The 14476-nt window shown below is 49.5% G+C and overlaps 1 protein-coding gene across 4 annotated transcripts in view; it reads right to left on the bottom strand.

Annotated features, from left to right (window-relative positions):
- Positions 1-13349, bottom strand: part of LAMA5 (laminin subunit alpha 5) — a 167161-nt gene extending 153812 nt beyond the window's left edge. For all 4 annotated transcript variants that reach the window (XM_044985171.1, XM_044985168.1, XM_044985169.1 and 1 more), the window contains exons 1-2: positions 12875-13349; positions 1467-1619 (exon numbers count right to left, since the gene is read on the bottom strand). In XM_044985171.1, coding sequence (XP_044841106.1) covers positions 1467-1619; positions 12875-13180 — 459 coding nt within the window. In that variant the 5' untranslated portion in view covers positions 13181-13349. The remainder of the gene's footprint in view (positions 1-1466; positions 1620-12874) is intronic.
- Between the last annotated feature and the right edge of the window lie 1127 nt (positions 13350-14476).

Here is a 14476-nt window from a genome sequence, read left to right as displayed (position 1 = left end):
TAAACAAGTTCTGGAGCAAATGCCCGGCTCGCTGAATTCCGAGGAGTAAACTGCTTACAGCACACAGACTGCCTCCTTCGCCTGTTCTATTCAAGCACCCAGGAAGCCAGGGCTACTAGCCAGGAGATCTCCCAGCAGACTGCAGGCGCTCTCTTGAAATGAAAAGCTTCATGTCAGACCCTTCAGCAGTGTGCGCTATTACCCCTCTCCAGGCCCCATTCACTGATGCCCTGCCGCTCCCCTAACGTACTGGGGATATATAAATATTGAACAAGGTTGGTTTCAGAATGAGGCAATTGCTTAAAAATGCTTCCCTTCTGCCTAAGCAACAGGCTCCTATGAGGCCCTCAAACAAATGAGAGGCCTGAGACCAGCAAAACCCTTCTACTGCATCAATAGCATGCTGAGGTCAAAGACTCTCTACAGCACACTAGGCAACGAGGCATCTGAAAAGCAGAAGTCTTCCCTAGCGCCCCAACACTCAGAGACACAGCACCACACACTGCTGTTTGGAAGCTTCTGTGGACTGACAGGGTTCTCTGTATATAGCAGACATGTCAGTGGCATGTCCCCCTTGGGGCTCCTATGCGTAGGGGCAGCCAGAGGGCTCTGCACACTGCCGCTGCCCCCACAGGAACTGCAGCCAATGGGAGCTGCGGGGTGGCGCCTGTGGACAGGGCAGTGTGCAGAGCCATATAGACACGGTGCTGTCTATACAAAGCAGCAGAGGCCTACAGAAAAGCCCAGGGTCACTAAGAGTTTGTGATTTCTTGTTTACAACGTGGCCCAGTGTTGTTTTTAGAAAGTTTACTCCTGGAGCTCCCTCTCCTCCGCTGAGGAAGGTTTGATAAAATAACCCGACATTTCCAGAAGAACTGTAGCTGGTAGCTAGCATTTCTACAATGCTAATTCTTTTCACTGGACAGTATTAAAGACCAAGGCTCTATTGTCAGTTTTGTCACAAGGCCTTTAAAGTTGATTTCATGTTTTAAAACTCCATGGTTTAAATGCTCTAGTTAATGTTTTGCAGCACACATCTTAGCACCTCTGGGCCAGCCATGGCTCACGTTTTGGCTATAGCAACAGGGGTGAAGTTTACATGTGACATAGTGGCCAAGTTAGCCAAAGACTCTTCAGGGGCACTACTATTATTTAGTCAGCGCTACAGGTTTGTGTGACTCTTGTGTGACCGCTGTGGCATGCTTCGGGAGACTGTGTGGTAGGTAACGCTATGCAGCACAGATTGCACAGATTGCATTAAGTTTTGGTTTAGAGCTGGCGAGAACTAGAAGGTCTCGTCTGCACCCTGGGACCCAAGTGGAGAATTCCCTGTCCAGTCATCACAGCAGCATTTTGTGTCTCACCTCTACCATGGGGTGAACTGACGCTCTTTAAAGACACCCAAGAGGACAGGTCCCCAACAAGAGCAGCTTGCAACCTAAAACACCACAAGCCTTTTCCATTACCTGTCCAAGGTCCAAGGTGACGTTGACCTGGTTGAACTCCAGCCCGCGAGAGAGGGGAGGACTCTGCCACCAGCGCTCTGTTCCGTCAATGGCGTTGGTTATGGGGTGAGCCTTGTTGCTGTTCGTCAATGTGCAAATGTCGCAGTACTGCCCCTGCCAGAGGACACAAACAGGAGAAATTAACACAATCCCAGAGCAGCTGGCACATTCCAAGCAGCAGACTCTTTTTGTTCAGAAAAAGCCCAGACACCAGGGAGGGAGGATATTCTTGCCAGGTAAAAAGAGAGGCAAAGAACAATCAAGAAGTGGATGTGGCACCTAAGTGATTTAGCAACCTCACCACCACCCTCCCCCCAAAGAGGGCTTGTATCCCTTTAAAGATGCACATTCTCTCCACACGTTCTCTTTAAATCCACATCAAGCATTTTTAATGGGGATCTCTCCAGCCCAGATGAACAAACAACCCCCCACAAGTGCCATTATTGCAGGCAACCCAGAGTCATGCTGTTGTGTTGTGACCACCCCCAAACTCAGGGTATATGAAGCACATTTCCAACTGGAAATTCTACAGCACTGGAGGAGGGGATTGCTTAGGGTCCAAACCGGAGGGTTTTTTTAAACAAACAAAATGTGTTCCCTTCCCCTTCTGTACATGTAGAATTCTAATAGGGACCAGAAAACCAAAACAAAATGGGGGCAGAAGAGAGAATTTACAAGTAAAACCCTTTCAGCTATGGCCCTGCTAGAACGTAACAGCCAACAACATCCAACACCTGGCCAGACCGGCCAGCCTTGTGATCTCCTCAGCAGCAACAGGGCCTCTAGCTGTGAGTCACTCATGGTCTCCCTGGTGCAACGTGGGTTGCTATGGTACCAATAGACCCCGGGCATGCAGCCAGGGAGGGGGGAGAACCCTGCAACTCATGGGGTGGGCCCTGAGCAGCGTCACGCAGGCGCCCAGCTGCTTAAGACACTTCTGTAGAACAGCAAGGCCGGTTACACCAAAAAGGAGGGATCTGGGCCATACTGAGGGGGCCTGAAAATAGTCTAGGGAATTGGTGAGTTATTAGCTTAGTCCCTCTGTCCTGTCACTTGACTCATCCTGCTCTGAACAGCCCACAAAGGAGTTCACTTAGCTGACAGCTCCCCTTTCAAATAGATGGATACTCTGGGCGTAGTGCTTCAGCCTTGTCTGTCCTGGCTCCTGGTAGCTTTAAATTTAAAATTTTTATTAAGATGATGTTTTTAAAAAGTGAACAGTACAGAGAACCAGTACATAGAAGTTTCTGGTTGTCAGGGAATAACGTACAGATTATCAAGGGGTGCAAAGTTCGGTTTAAGATCAGCTGGCGTTATTACACCAGAAACGTATCTCCAGGAACAACTTCCAGCTTCCTAGCACTTCAAACCCTCTCCCACTCCAGGGCTGCAGTAAGATAGTCATCCCACAGAATAGCCATTGTCATTTCCACAAACTCAAAGGGCTGGATGAGACTTCAAGCCAAAAAGGAAACTGAAAATTCCCAGCATTCTTCCCTGCAGACGTGTGGTATGTTATTTGCAGGCAATTATGCAACACAACTTGTTCCAAACAAGCCCACCTTTTAATTAACTCGGCTAGAGATATGAAAATACCAGACAGTGAAGTACAAAGCCAAGGAATGGAGACAGCCAGAGCTGCCCAGTGTAACACTGTTTGCTGTGCACTGGGACCTTGCTGTAACACAGGGAATCAGAGCAAGGACCTTTTAAACAAACATCTAACAAGGGCACAGACAAGCAAAGAACAGACATTCACTGGGTGAACGAGTAACAGGCGACTAAAGAACAGACCCGCTAAAAGAAACCTGCGCAACAGGTTGTGTGGAGAATTAGCTTTCTAGTGCCAAGCATAAAATTCAGAGGCTTGTCACAAAAGTGGATGTTAAAGAACCTTGGAACAAAATGCAAAATCCTCAAACTCTGATGTTCTTGAATTTTGTTGCAAGTGTTACACACAACCCTAGCAATGACATGCAGTCGTGCCTTCAGGTTTCCAGAGGACTGAAAATTAACAAAGGCTACTGTACTTTATTGACGCTGCAAATGTTCCTCTCTCTGTTACTGGTGCTAAGTGCCAGTGGCTTACTTGAGCTTGCTATTAAATGGAGTAATTTGGCCCCTGATATTACCATTCCCAAAAGTTTAATAGCTCATTTGTCTAGAGAGAGCATCTCTCACAAGCAACATTGATCATTTCTAACTACTCAGCGAGTAAAACATATTTTAGGGCAGATTACACACTTACACTGGTACAGATTCAGATCAAAAGAAAGCTGAGCTCTGACCTCAGAATCTGAAGATTTTGTTTTAAAAAGAAAAATGCCTGTCTGACAAGTATTACCCTTGTGGGCTTGTGGAAACCACAACACACACAAGTTCTCAGCTCAAGAGCGGGAGATGCCTATCAAGGTAAGCAACAAGGTGAAAGAACTATTGAAATGGAGGAAGAAAGACAGAAGTTGAAAAAGGGTTTAAGGAACATAATAGTGCTGCTATCAGAACAAACTGCAAGAGGAGTGATAAGGAGAGGGACTGAATAGAAGAGGAGCCTTCAAAGCATCACTTGCCTGCTCCCGCTCCCACTGAAGTAAATGGGAAATCTCAAATCTCCTCAGAGCACAGACAAGAGCCCTGAAGCCCTGCTGAGCTTGGCAACCTTAAGGCAGCTGGCTTTGTCCTGGCTTATCTGGCCCTGCCCTGACCCATTCTCACTGATCCTCACCTAATTTATCAGAAACCCTGAGGGACAAAACCCCAGGGCTTTGGAGAAAATAAACTGGGGGTCTGGGGAAGCCCTGGGTGACATTTTCAAATGAGTCTGGTGCACAATTACCTCAACTGTGCATGCAAATCCAGTAACTGCACACACCAAATTGGCACACGCTTGGCTGTTGTTACAACAGGTGTCTGGTTTTGCAGGCAGCTATAACCTGTTGCCCAAAAAAAAATCACAGGATGTTTTCAATTCCAATTAAGTAATTAAAATGTTGGTGTCTTAATACAAGGAAGCATGGAAAAGACATAGGTAGAAAGAATAAGGTACAGTAGCAATCCTTCCATTTTAGTCTAACATCCAAACTTCCAGGGACGGGTCTTTGACATTAGCCATCTCCCAGTTATTATTTGTATAGCACACAAAGCACGATAGGCACTTTAGACATAGCAGATAACAAGACAAAGGAGCCAAATCTGCTTCCACTACACAGCAGTGTAAATCAGGTGTAAACTCCATTTAATTCAATGGAGATGCACAGGTGTAAAAATGGAGAATCAGACTCCCAGGTTCAGACACATAAGGAGCCTGGTTCACCTCCCACTTACACCAGTGTGAGCAGAGAATCGGCTCCACAAATCCTACCAGGTGAGCTTATAACCTCAAGCGCTGATCCTGCAAACACTTGGGTGAGTAACTTACACACACGAGCAAGTGTCTGCATGAAGGCAGCCTATGGCTAGGTCCACACTACAGCTTATGTCACTCGGGAGTGAGAGTATTCCACCCCTTGAGTGACATAAGTTACAGACATAAGTCATCATGTGCACAACGCTACGTCGGCAGGAGAGCTCCACCTGCAGACATAGCTTATGCCATTTCGGGGGGGGGGGGCAGTTTTGTTTTTGTTTTTTTTTTAAATGCCAGTGGAAGAGCTCCCTCCAGTTGGCATACAATGTCTTCACCACATGTGCTGCAGCAGTGCAGCTGTACCGGATGCAGCTGTGTCGCTGTACATATAGACATGGCCTAAACGAAGATGTGTGTCAAGTGAAGGCAAAACAGGGGTGAGTGGGGCTACAAATACAGGTTCCTAAACTGACTTGAAGCTGGTGGGATTCGATAAAATATTACTTTTGTTTTGAGAATGAATGTGACACCCAAAACACAAGAAAATTGCATCTAAATACCCTGGGAAGGCCAAATTGCTCTCTGGGGAGCAAGTTTTTGGAACATTTCATGGCAAAACCCTTAACGCTGCAGCTAATTACTTAGGAGCAGGACTTGGAATGCAAGCGTCAGGGGAGAACCTTTCCCTCACTGCATTTCATTACATGTTTGCGGAGCACTGTCTTGGAACCCAGACAGCAGTGTCTTCATCTGACGTTTAATCAGAAAGTCACTTTTTACTGATAAAAGCCTAATGTGGTTTATCTTCTGTTCTGTCTTTAGTCCAGTGGGTGAATTCACAGCTCATTAAAGTGAGATCGCTAGCAGTGGGTAGAGCTAGTGGAATAGGTGCAAGCATTGTAAAAACTTCTCCATGCAGTTCTTTCAATTCAGTTCCGACCTGTGTAACTCCTGCAGACTACAAAAGCTACCACAGTTAAAAATGCTGGCTGCCATCTGTGAGGCTAGCATGAACTCCGAAGGCATGGCTACACTTGCGAATTGGAGCGCATTAAAGCAGCCCAGTGCGCTCTAACTCACGACGCGTCCACACTGGCAAGCCATGGAGTCAGAGCGCTCCTGGTACTCCACCTTGGCGAGTGGAATAACGTTTGATGCGCCCCGTCTGGAGCATCGTGGCACCAGCGTGGACGTCCTGGTCTGTTAATGTGCTCTGATCGGCCCCCAGAAGTGTCCCACAATGCCTGTTCTAGCCACTCTGGTCATCAGTTTTAACTCTACTGCCCTGCCCTCAGGTGAACAACTGTCAGACCCGCCCTTTAAATTCCCTGGGAATTTTGAAAATCCCCTTCCTGTTTGCTCATCCAGGCATGGAGTGCTCTCAGCGCATCTTTCCAGGTGACCATGCCTCCACGCGCCAGGGGGTCCCCAGTATGGAGCAACGGTGAGGTGCAGGACCGCATCAGTGTTTGGGGGGAGGAAGCTGTCCAGTGCCAGCTGCGCTCCAGCCGTAGAAATTACGATACCTTTGGGCAGATATCAAGGGACATGAGGGAAAGGGGTCATGACCGGGATGCACTGCCGTGCAGGGTTAAAGTGAAGGAGCTGCGGAATGCCTACCACAAAGCCCATGAGGCAAACCGCCACTCCGGCGCTGTCCCCTCAACCTGCCGTTTCTACAAAGAGCTGGACACGCTACTTGGGGGTGACCCCACCTCCATGCTAAGTACCACCATGGACACTTCAGAGCCCAGTTCAACAAGGCAGGAGGAGTAACAGCAAAGCAGGAGCAAGGGTGCTGAGGCGGAGGAAGACACCCTGGAATCCCTAAATGCATGCAGCCAGGAGCTGTTCTCAAGCCAGGAGGAAGGTAGCCAGTTGTGGCGGCCGGTGCTTGGGGAAGGACAAACACCAGAGGAGGTTCCCGATAAGCAGCTTTTATTTTGGGAAGGAAGTTATTCGGTGCAGGCCCTTGGGGCGAGGAGGGTTAGGGCTGCATGCATGCCTAGATGCGGAATGGGGCGTTGATGTGCTCTCACATCATGGTAATCGGCCTCAGTGATCTCTTCAAAGGTCTCAGCCAGAACTTGGGCAATGTGCTTGCACAGGTTTCGTGGGAGAGCCACTGTGGTCCTTGTCCCAGTCAGGCTAATATGTCTGCGTCACTATGCCATGAGGGGCGGGACCATTGCTGCACATAGGCAAGCTGCATATGGGCCAGGCCGGAAGCCGCATTGCGGTAGAAGACCCTCTCTTGCTTCCCAGGTCACCCTCAGCAGCGAGATATCTTCCAGGACGAACTCCTGTAGAAAATGTGGGGACAGTGTTCAGTATAGGGGCCCCCTGCAGCTCTCCCCAAGGCACAGAAACCCAGAGGAAAGTACAGCTCTGAAACAATCAGTCCCCCTTGACCCTGTGCTTACTCACCATTTTGGGGCTCCCGTGCGTTATGTGCGCTCGCTTTGGGACGAGCAAATTATGCTATTGTGTAGACTGTGCTTGCTCTCCTTAAGTACGGGGGAATCATTGCTGTGCCTGGTGTGAAGAATGCTGCCTCTGTTAAATGTTGCATTTTGCCTTTACAGATGCAACCTTGAGATCTCAGCCATCCGTGTTCTCACCGGCCGAGAGACTGCAAAGAATCAGGAAGGGGCCACGTAGAAGCAAAGAAGAATGCTGCATGAAGTGATGCTGATAAGCATCATGGAACGCCAAGCGGACTCAATCCAGGTGCTCGTAACCATGCAGGCGGAGCACTACTGCGCCACCCCTCCCCCCACAGCCCTTGTCCCCAGATGCTTTCCCTTGTGCCCCCATGTCACCTCCAACCCACTTTCCTCAACATCTGGGTTCTTATTGCCACCAGCTGCCTCCAACACCTGTAGCTTCACCACCCAGCCCTGAAAACTACAACCCTTACCCACTGCACTCAACCCCCATCACCATGCAGTACAGCCATCCTGAGGTGCAGCACTCATTGCACAGCATTCCAGACAGGAAGGCTGAGTTTGATAACAGGACATACGCAAATCTGTGATTGTACCGTTCCCCACCCCACCCCCTCGCCCTTTCTGTTTCCCAAGCAGTTGTGTTTCTTTTCAATAAATGGATTTTTTGGCTTTGAAAACATTCTTTATTATCGCATAAAGTAAAAGATACCTTAGCCCAGGAAAGCAACAGGCACTGCAAGTTAGCACAGCAAACAGATTCCTTCTAACATTGGAACCACTGCACTTCACTCCTGTGCAGGGCACCAGACATTACTGGTGGCTTTCAGCCTCAAATTGCTCCCTCGAAGCATCCCTAATCCTTGCAGCCCCGTGCTGGGCCCCTCTAATAGCCCCGCTCTCTGGCTGTTCAAATTCAGCCTCCCAGTGTTGAAGCTCCAAGGTCCATGCCTGAATGAAGCTTTCACCCTTCCCTTTACAAATGTTATGGAGGGTACAGCACGCGGATATAACCATGGGGATGCTGTCATCGGCCAGGTTCAGCTTTCCATACAGAGAGCGCCAGCGGCCCTTTAAATGACCAAAAGCACACTCCACAGTCATTCTGCACCAGCTCAGCCTGTTGTTGAACTATTCCTTGCTGCTGTCAAGGCTCCCTGTGTAGTGTTTCACGAGTCATGGCATTAAAGGGTAAGCGGGATCTCCAAGGATCACAATGGCCATTTCAACTTCACCTATGGTGATCTTCTGGTCTCGGAAAAAAGTCCCGGCTTGCAGCTTCCTGGACTGGCCAGTGTTCCAAAAGATGCATGTGTCATGCATCTTTCCGGACTAGCCTGCATTAATGTCAATGAAATGCCCACGGTGATCCACAAGCGTCTGGAGAACCATAGAGAAATACCCCTTCCGATTAACGTACTCTGAGGCTAGGTGGGCTGGTGCCAGAATTGGAATATGCGTCCCATCTAGTCCCTCCGCAGTTAGGGAAACCCATTTGTGCAAAGCCAGCCACAATGTCATGCATGTTACCCAGAGTCACTGTTCTCCTGAGCAGGATGCAATTAATGGCCCTGCAAATTGCATCAACACAATTCCAACGGTCGACTTTCCCACTCCAAACTGGTTAGCGGCCGATCAGTAGCTGTCTGGAGTTGCCAGCTTCCAGATTGCAATAGCCACCCACTTCTCCACCATCAGGGCAGCTCTCAATCTCATGTCCTTGCAGCCCAGGGTGTGGGCGAGCTCATCACACAGTCCCATGAAGTGGCTTTTCTCATCCGAAAGTTCTGCAGCCACTGCTCGTCGTCCCAGACTCGAACGACGATGTGATCCCACCACTCAGTGCTTGTTTCCTGAGCCCAAAAGCGGCGTTCCACGGTGGTGAGCATGTCCGTGAATGCCACAAGCAATCTCGTGTCATATGCGTTACTCAAGTCGATATCATTGTCTGAGTCCTCATTGTCAGTTTGGATCTTAAGGAGTAACTCGACTGCCAAACATGACGTGCTGGCAAGACTCATCAGCATATTCCTCAGCAGTTCAGGCTCCATTCCCACAGACCGAAAGGGAAGACAGAGCGTGCAGCACAAAACGTTGAAAGATGGCGCCAAATGTGGACAGAAGCAGAGGGATTGCTGGGATGCGAACCGATGAATCATGGGACGTTGGGACAGGAACCAGAATGCCCTGCCCCCTTCCCACAAGCCACAGCACCAGAATGGGAAGAGGTGCTCTGTGGGATAGCTGCCCATAATGCACCACTCTCAATGCCGCTGCAAGTGCTGCAAATGTGGCCACGCTAGTGCGTTGCAGCTGTCAGTGTGGACAGACTTCAGCGCTTTCCCGACTGTGCTCTCCGAAGGCTGGTTTAACGCTAAGCACTCTACATCTGCAAGCATAGCCACGCCCTGACTTCATCATATTCCAAACAGGTCTGGAGCCTGGTGTTTAAAACTATACCACAAACTCTGCAAGTTTCAAAGCCAGTATTATTAAACAAAACAGGGTTCTTTAAGAATTCATTGAGGCAAAAATAGTTGATTTCTCTCTCCAAAAAAATTCTATTACAGTGTTAATTAACTAAAATTGTTCATGGTGGGAGAATTGATTGAACCTATTAGATTGACAAGCTACAATATTTATTAGGCAGACAATCCAGCAAACGTCTGTCCTCTTAACTACCAGGCCCCATTGAAACTTCCTGAGTATCCATCAAAACGGAATCTTGCAGCGCTCCCACCCAAAAGCCTTCCTGACCGTGGCTGCACTTTGTGTGGAACAATGTACAAGAGAGCAGGTGAAGGGGTTAGGCAAGTAACTGGTGAAACATGAAGCATACTAGTGACTTACATTTGGAGATCGTTATTGTCGCTTCAATCTGCTTAAATTGAACACTTCCCCCTCCCCCCCCCCCACGCCTCCCTCATTGCTTTAGTCACTGGGTGGTGCTGAAATCCCTAACAGGGATGAATTGGGAACTCTGACCTTTGCACTAATACCTCTTTTTTCCCTTCCTTCCAGGTGCTGCCTGTAGTCATGGAAAGGAGCCACTACAAAAGGATTGTAAAGCTTTCAGATTGACCAAAGAATATCAGCCTAGGAAGCAGAGCTCAGATCAAAGCACTCCCATATCAAAGCTGCACAGAAGGACAGGGAGGGGGTCACTATAGTATCTCAAAGTCTAAGGAACCACATTTGTTTAACTGGAAATAACTAGTAAGATTTAAGAAAACTACAGTGCTAGGGCAAGGCTGTATTTGCAAGGGCATGAGTCACACCTGCAGAGAGCACCACACAAGTCATTAGACTCAGAATGCTTTATTTTAGTCACTACTTAATGCAGTCTGTTATAAATCAGGCTAGTCACACAGAAGCATCACAGATGGCCACTGACTTCATGTCAAATGCATAGCCCTTAATGTGCAATAAACCTCCATGTTTTTAGAAGTCTCATTTTACTGGATTTACTTACCAGGTATTTAGATGCTGGCAACTGCACACAGAACAGCAAGCGTTTCTCAGTTATCTTCCTCTCTATGCATTACATTGACAATAAAAGCGCAGCACTGCAGCTCCAACAACGGCTCTGTTTAGGATTCACGGAATCCTTACCCACATCCATCAACTACAGAAGAAGGCAGTATTTGCCCAGTTGTGTTTTATTTTAGATAAATACCTGTTGCATTAGACAGGTCTGATGCACAAGTCTGCTAACAACAGTAAAGTAATAAAATTGAAGGAGCACGGGGTGTTGGCTTTCCCACAGCAACATCCTTAAGTATGGGCCACTGACACAGGACTTTGCCCTTTAGTGGCGAGAAAATTCCAAGTAGCTAAAGCATTGCAGACTTCGGGTTTTTTAGAAGCAGATATTCCATTCAGGCCACATTCTCCTATCTGACCTGTTTGAAGGCACCAACTTCACACTAGCTGTTTTCTGAATGCTCCCTCTGCTTATTAACAGGCTGAGTAGGGTCCTATTGCTCCAGGTGAACTAGCACTCTCTCTCTTAAAGAACCCAGGAGAAGCTACTGGCAAACAGCACATTGCTTTGCTCAGATTTGTCATTGCTTTTTTCTCATTCCACAAGAGAGTTTCAAATTCTTCTATTTGCTTCGCACTACTTGGGCTGTTCTCATGGGATTACAGCGGATCTGGGATTCATGGAACTAAAGCTCCCATTTTACAAATCCTCTTGCAACTGGTCTCCCTGCCTTCCAAGATATCCATGGCTGTTAAACAGGCTGCTACACACAGATGACTGAGTATTGCTGCATTTTTGCAGTCTGCATTCCAAGGGGATTCCTGGCTACAGGTTCCTATTGTTGGGTTAAACTGGGACACATGGGATACAGATAAACCTGTTTTTACAAGCTGTCAGGTGAATATTACCAATCTCCCTCAAAAAAAAATCTCAACACAAGCAGTGTCTGGCTTACACACCCATATTATTAAATATTGGCATGATCACCAATGTCTGATCTTTGCTTTCAGACCCATTCAGCAGTCTCCACTTGCCCTGGATTTCATCAACACAGAAACTGACACCTTTAAAAATAATGTCATGGGAACCTAACAGACTGTGTTTGGTTTGTACAATTACTGGCAATCCTGGCGCATTTCTAGCAACCCTCGAAAAGGAACACGTGTTCCCTTTCCCCTTCAGCCTTTGAAAGAGAAACCGCATTTGGAGAATTCAGAGAAGATGCCTCCAAACAACTAGCCAAGTGACACGCTTTTTAGAAAAATGAAGGGAGAGGAAATCACCCCTCACCATCCCTTCAAAATGATCTTCCACAATCAACCCTTTCGTGGAGCTAAAGAAAACGAACACTCTGCAAAAGTGCAACTGCTATTTGCAGGGCGCAAACACGAAGGTATACACCTGGGAAAATACTAATGAAAAGCTTGTCACCCTGCTGTTTTCTGAAACGCTGAATTGCTCTCCTGGTAGGTAATGGCCTAAAATGGGCCAGATAATTTGTTGCAGGATTTCCCTCTCTCGCACCCTTCTTTTCAAAAAGGAACCGCTGAGCTAATTCCACACAGCCAGTGGAGCTGAAATCTACCTTTGCAAACGCATAGCGAGGGAAGAAAAACAAGATCTTGATTTACACCGGGGGGAAAAGAGGTAAAGAGTAAATGCATCACACAACCAGAGCCAGGCGTGTTCCTAGGGAGTTTAATGCAGCTCCGCTTTGCTAAAGCATGGGACTAGCATAGTTGCCTAGGGACTGCTTCCAACCACCCCGCTGGGAGGCGACCCCTGGCCAGTCAATGCAGCGGCTCAACAACCACAGGAAGTTTCCTAAACTCACACGTCCCCCCTTCGCTGGGTGGCGAGAAGCGCAAACGGGCGGAGAGGGCGCCTGGGGCAGAGCAAACACGGACCTGAACAGGCATTTCCCAAACCGCTTTGTGCGCGGCTGGCCCCAGTCACCGGCCGGCGAGCGCCTCCATTCGCGGGAGCTCCCCGGGGCGGCGGGCGAGGAGCGCGGGCTCGCCGCGGCCAGGGGATGCGCCAGGGGGCTCGGGGCAGGTGCCCCCGGGACAAGCTGAGCCCCGCCGGGCCCTACCTGGATGGTCTGGTTGGGGTCCCCCCCTGCCACCGGCCCGCCGACCAGCTTGCAGTACAGATCCTCCACGGCGCGGGGGCCCCGGCTGCCGCCGCCGCCGCCGCCGCGCTCCTCCCCGCAGGTGGCGGTGGCGGAGATCCGGGTGCTCTCGGCCAGGTTGAAGTAGGGCGGGTGCAGGCTGTGGCCGTTCACGTCCCCGGGCAGGGGGACCCGCGGGCGAGCCGCGCCGCCGGGCAGCGCCGCCAGCAGCAGCAGCGCCACCAGGGTACCCCGGAGCCCGTCCGCCTCCAGCGCGCCCCTCGCCATTTTCACCGGTGCTGCGAGGAGACGCGGGGAGAGGAAGTTGGCGGGGACGAGCCTAGCGCGGCGGCTGCTGCCCGCCGGGGCTCATCGCGTCGGGGAGAGCTGGCGGGGGAGCGGGCTGCACGCAGGGGAGCCGCCGCCGCCGAGGCTGGGTGTTTGCAGCCGCTGGGCAGAGGCAGGGCTGCCTAATCAAGTGATGAGACATCAATCCCTGCCCTGCCCTGCCTGCCCGCCCCTCCCCGGGGCCGGCTCCGGCTCCTGCCCCTGCCCCGCCGCGGCTTTGCAAACTCCTCCGGCGGCAGCCGCCCCCCGGGCCGAGTGGGGGAGTGGCCGCGGGGTTATTCAGGCGAGTCTGCGGATTGTCTTGGCGGCCCTGGCGCGGCTGGGTTAACCCCTCCCTGCGCCAGAGCGGGGCCCCGCGCTCTCCCGGGGGAGTCACTCTCTTGCCAGAGAGCCCCCGGAGCCACTAAAGGGCCACGTTAAAATTTCCCCCCAGGAAAGAGAGCTACAGAGCCGGGCTCCCTCTCAATGAACAAAAGAGGCAGCCTTGTGGCACCTTAGAGACTAACACGTTTATTTGGGCATAAGCTTTCGTGCTAAAACCCACTTCATCAGAAACCCCGAAAGCTTGTGCCCAAGAAATGTGTTAGTCTGTACGGTGCCACAAAGACTCCTTGTTGTTTTTGCTGATCGAGACTAACACTCTGCCCCTCTGAAACCTGTCAATAATCAAAGTTAGTACAAACAAGGAGGAGTCTTTGTGGCACCTTAGAGACTAACACATTTATATGGGCATAAGCTTTCGTGGGCTACAGCCCACTTCATCAGATGCATGGAGTGAAACATATATACCTGCGCCTGTATTTTTCACTTCATGCATCTGATTAAGTGAAAGTTTATGCCCCAATAAATTTGTTAGTCTCTAAGGTGCCACAAGGACTCCTCCTTGTTTATGCTGATACAGATGAACACTGCTACCACTCTGAAAGTTAGTACAGTATCACGTTTACTTTTACAGCTATTTTCTGACAAATCCATGTAAATGCCATGTTCAAAATCACCTGCCCCTATTAGGTCAGCAGCTAAACTACTTGAAGGAGGACGGGCCCAATGGGGTGAACTTTTTTTTTTTTTTTAATGATTGATATAACCTTTACTGACCCCATGTGTCTGCTTCCTGGAACTCCTGCCCTGCTGGGCTCAGCTCTACCCTCTTGTATTGTCATTCTCTTCTGATACTTGTAAAACAACATAATGGATTAGCGCAATTTTTAAATCTTCAATAAAAAAGTTTAAAAG

Source organism: Mauremys mutica, chromosome 13 (assembly GCF_020497125.1).
Source record: "Mauremys mutica isolate MM-2020 ecotype Southern chromosome 13, ASM2049712v1, whole genome shotgun sequence".
Classification (NCBI taxonomy): domain Eukaryota; kingdom Metazoa; phylum Chordata; order Testudines; family Geoemydidae; genus Mauremys; species Mauremys mutica.
The sequence above is the reverse complement of the archived record's forward strand: the minus strand, read 5'-3'. Positions and strand labels throughout refer to the sequence as shown.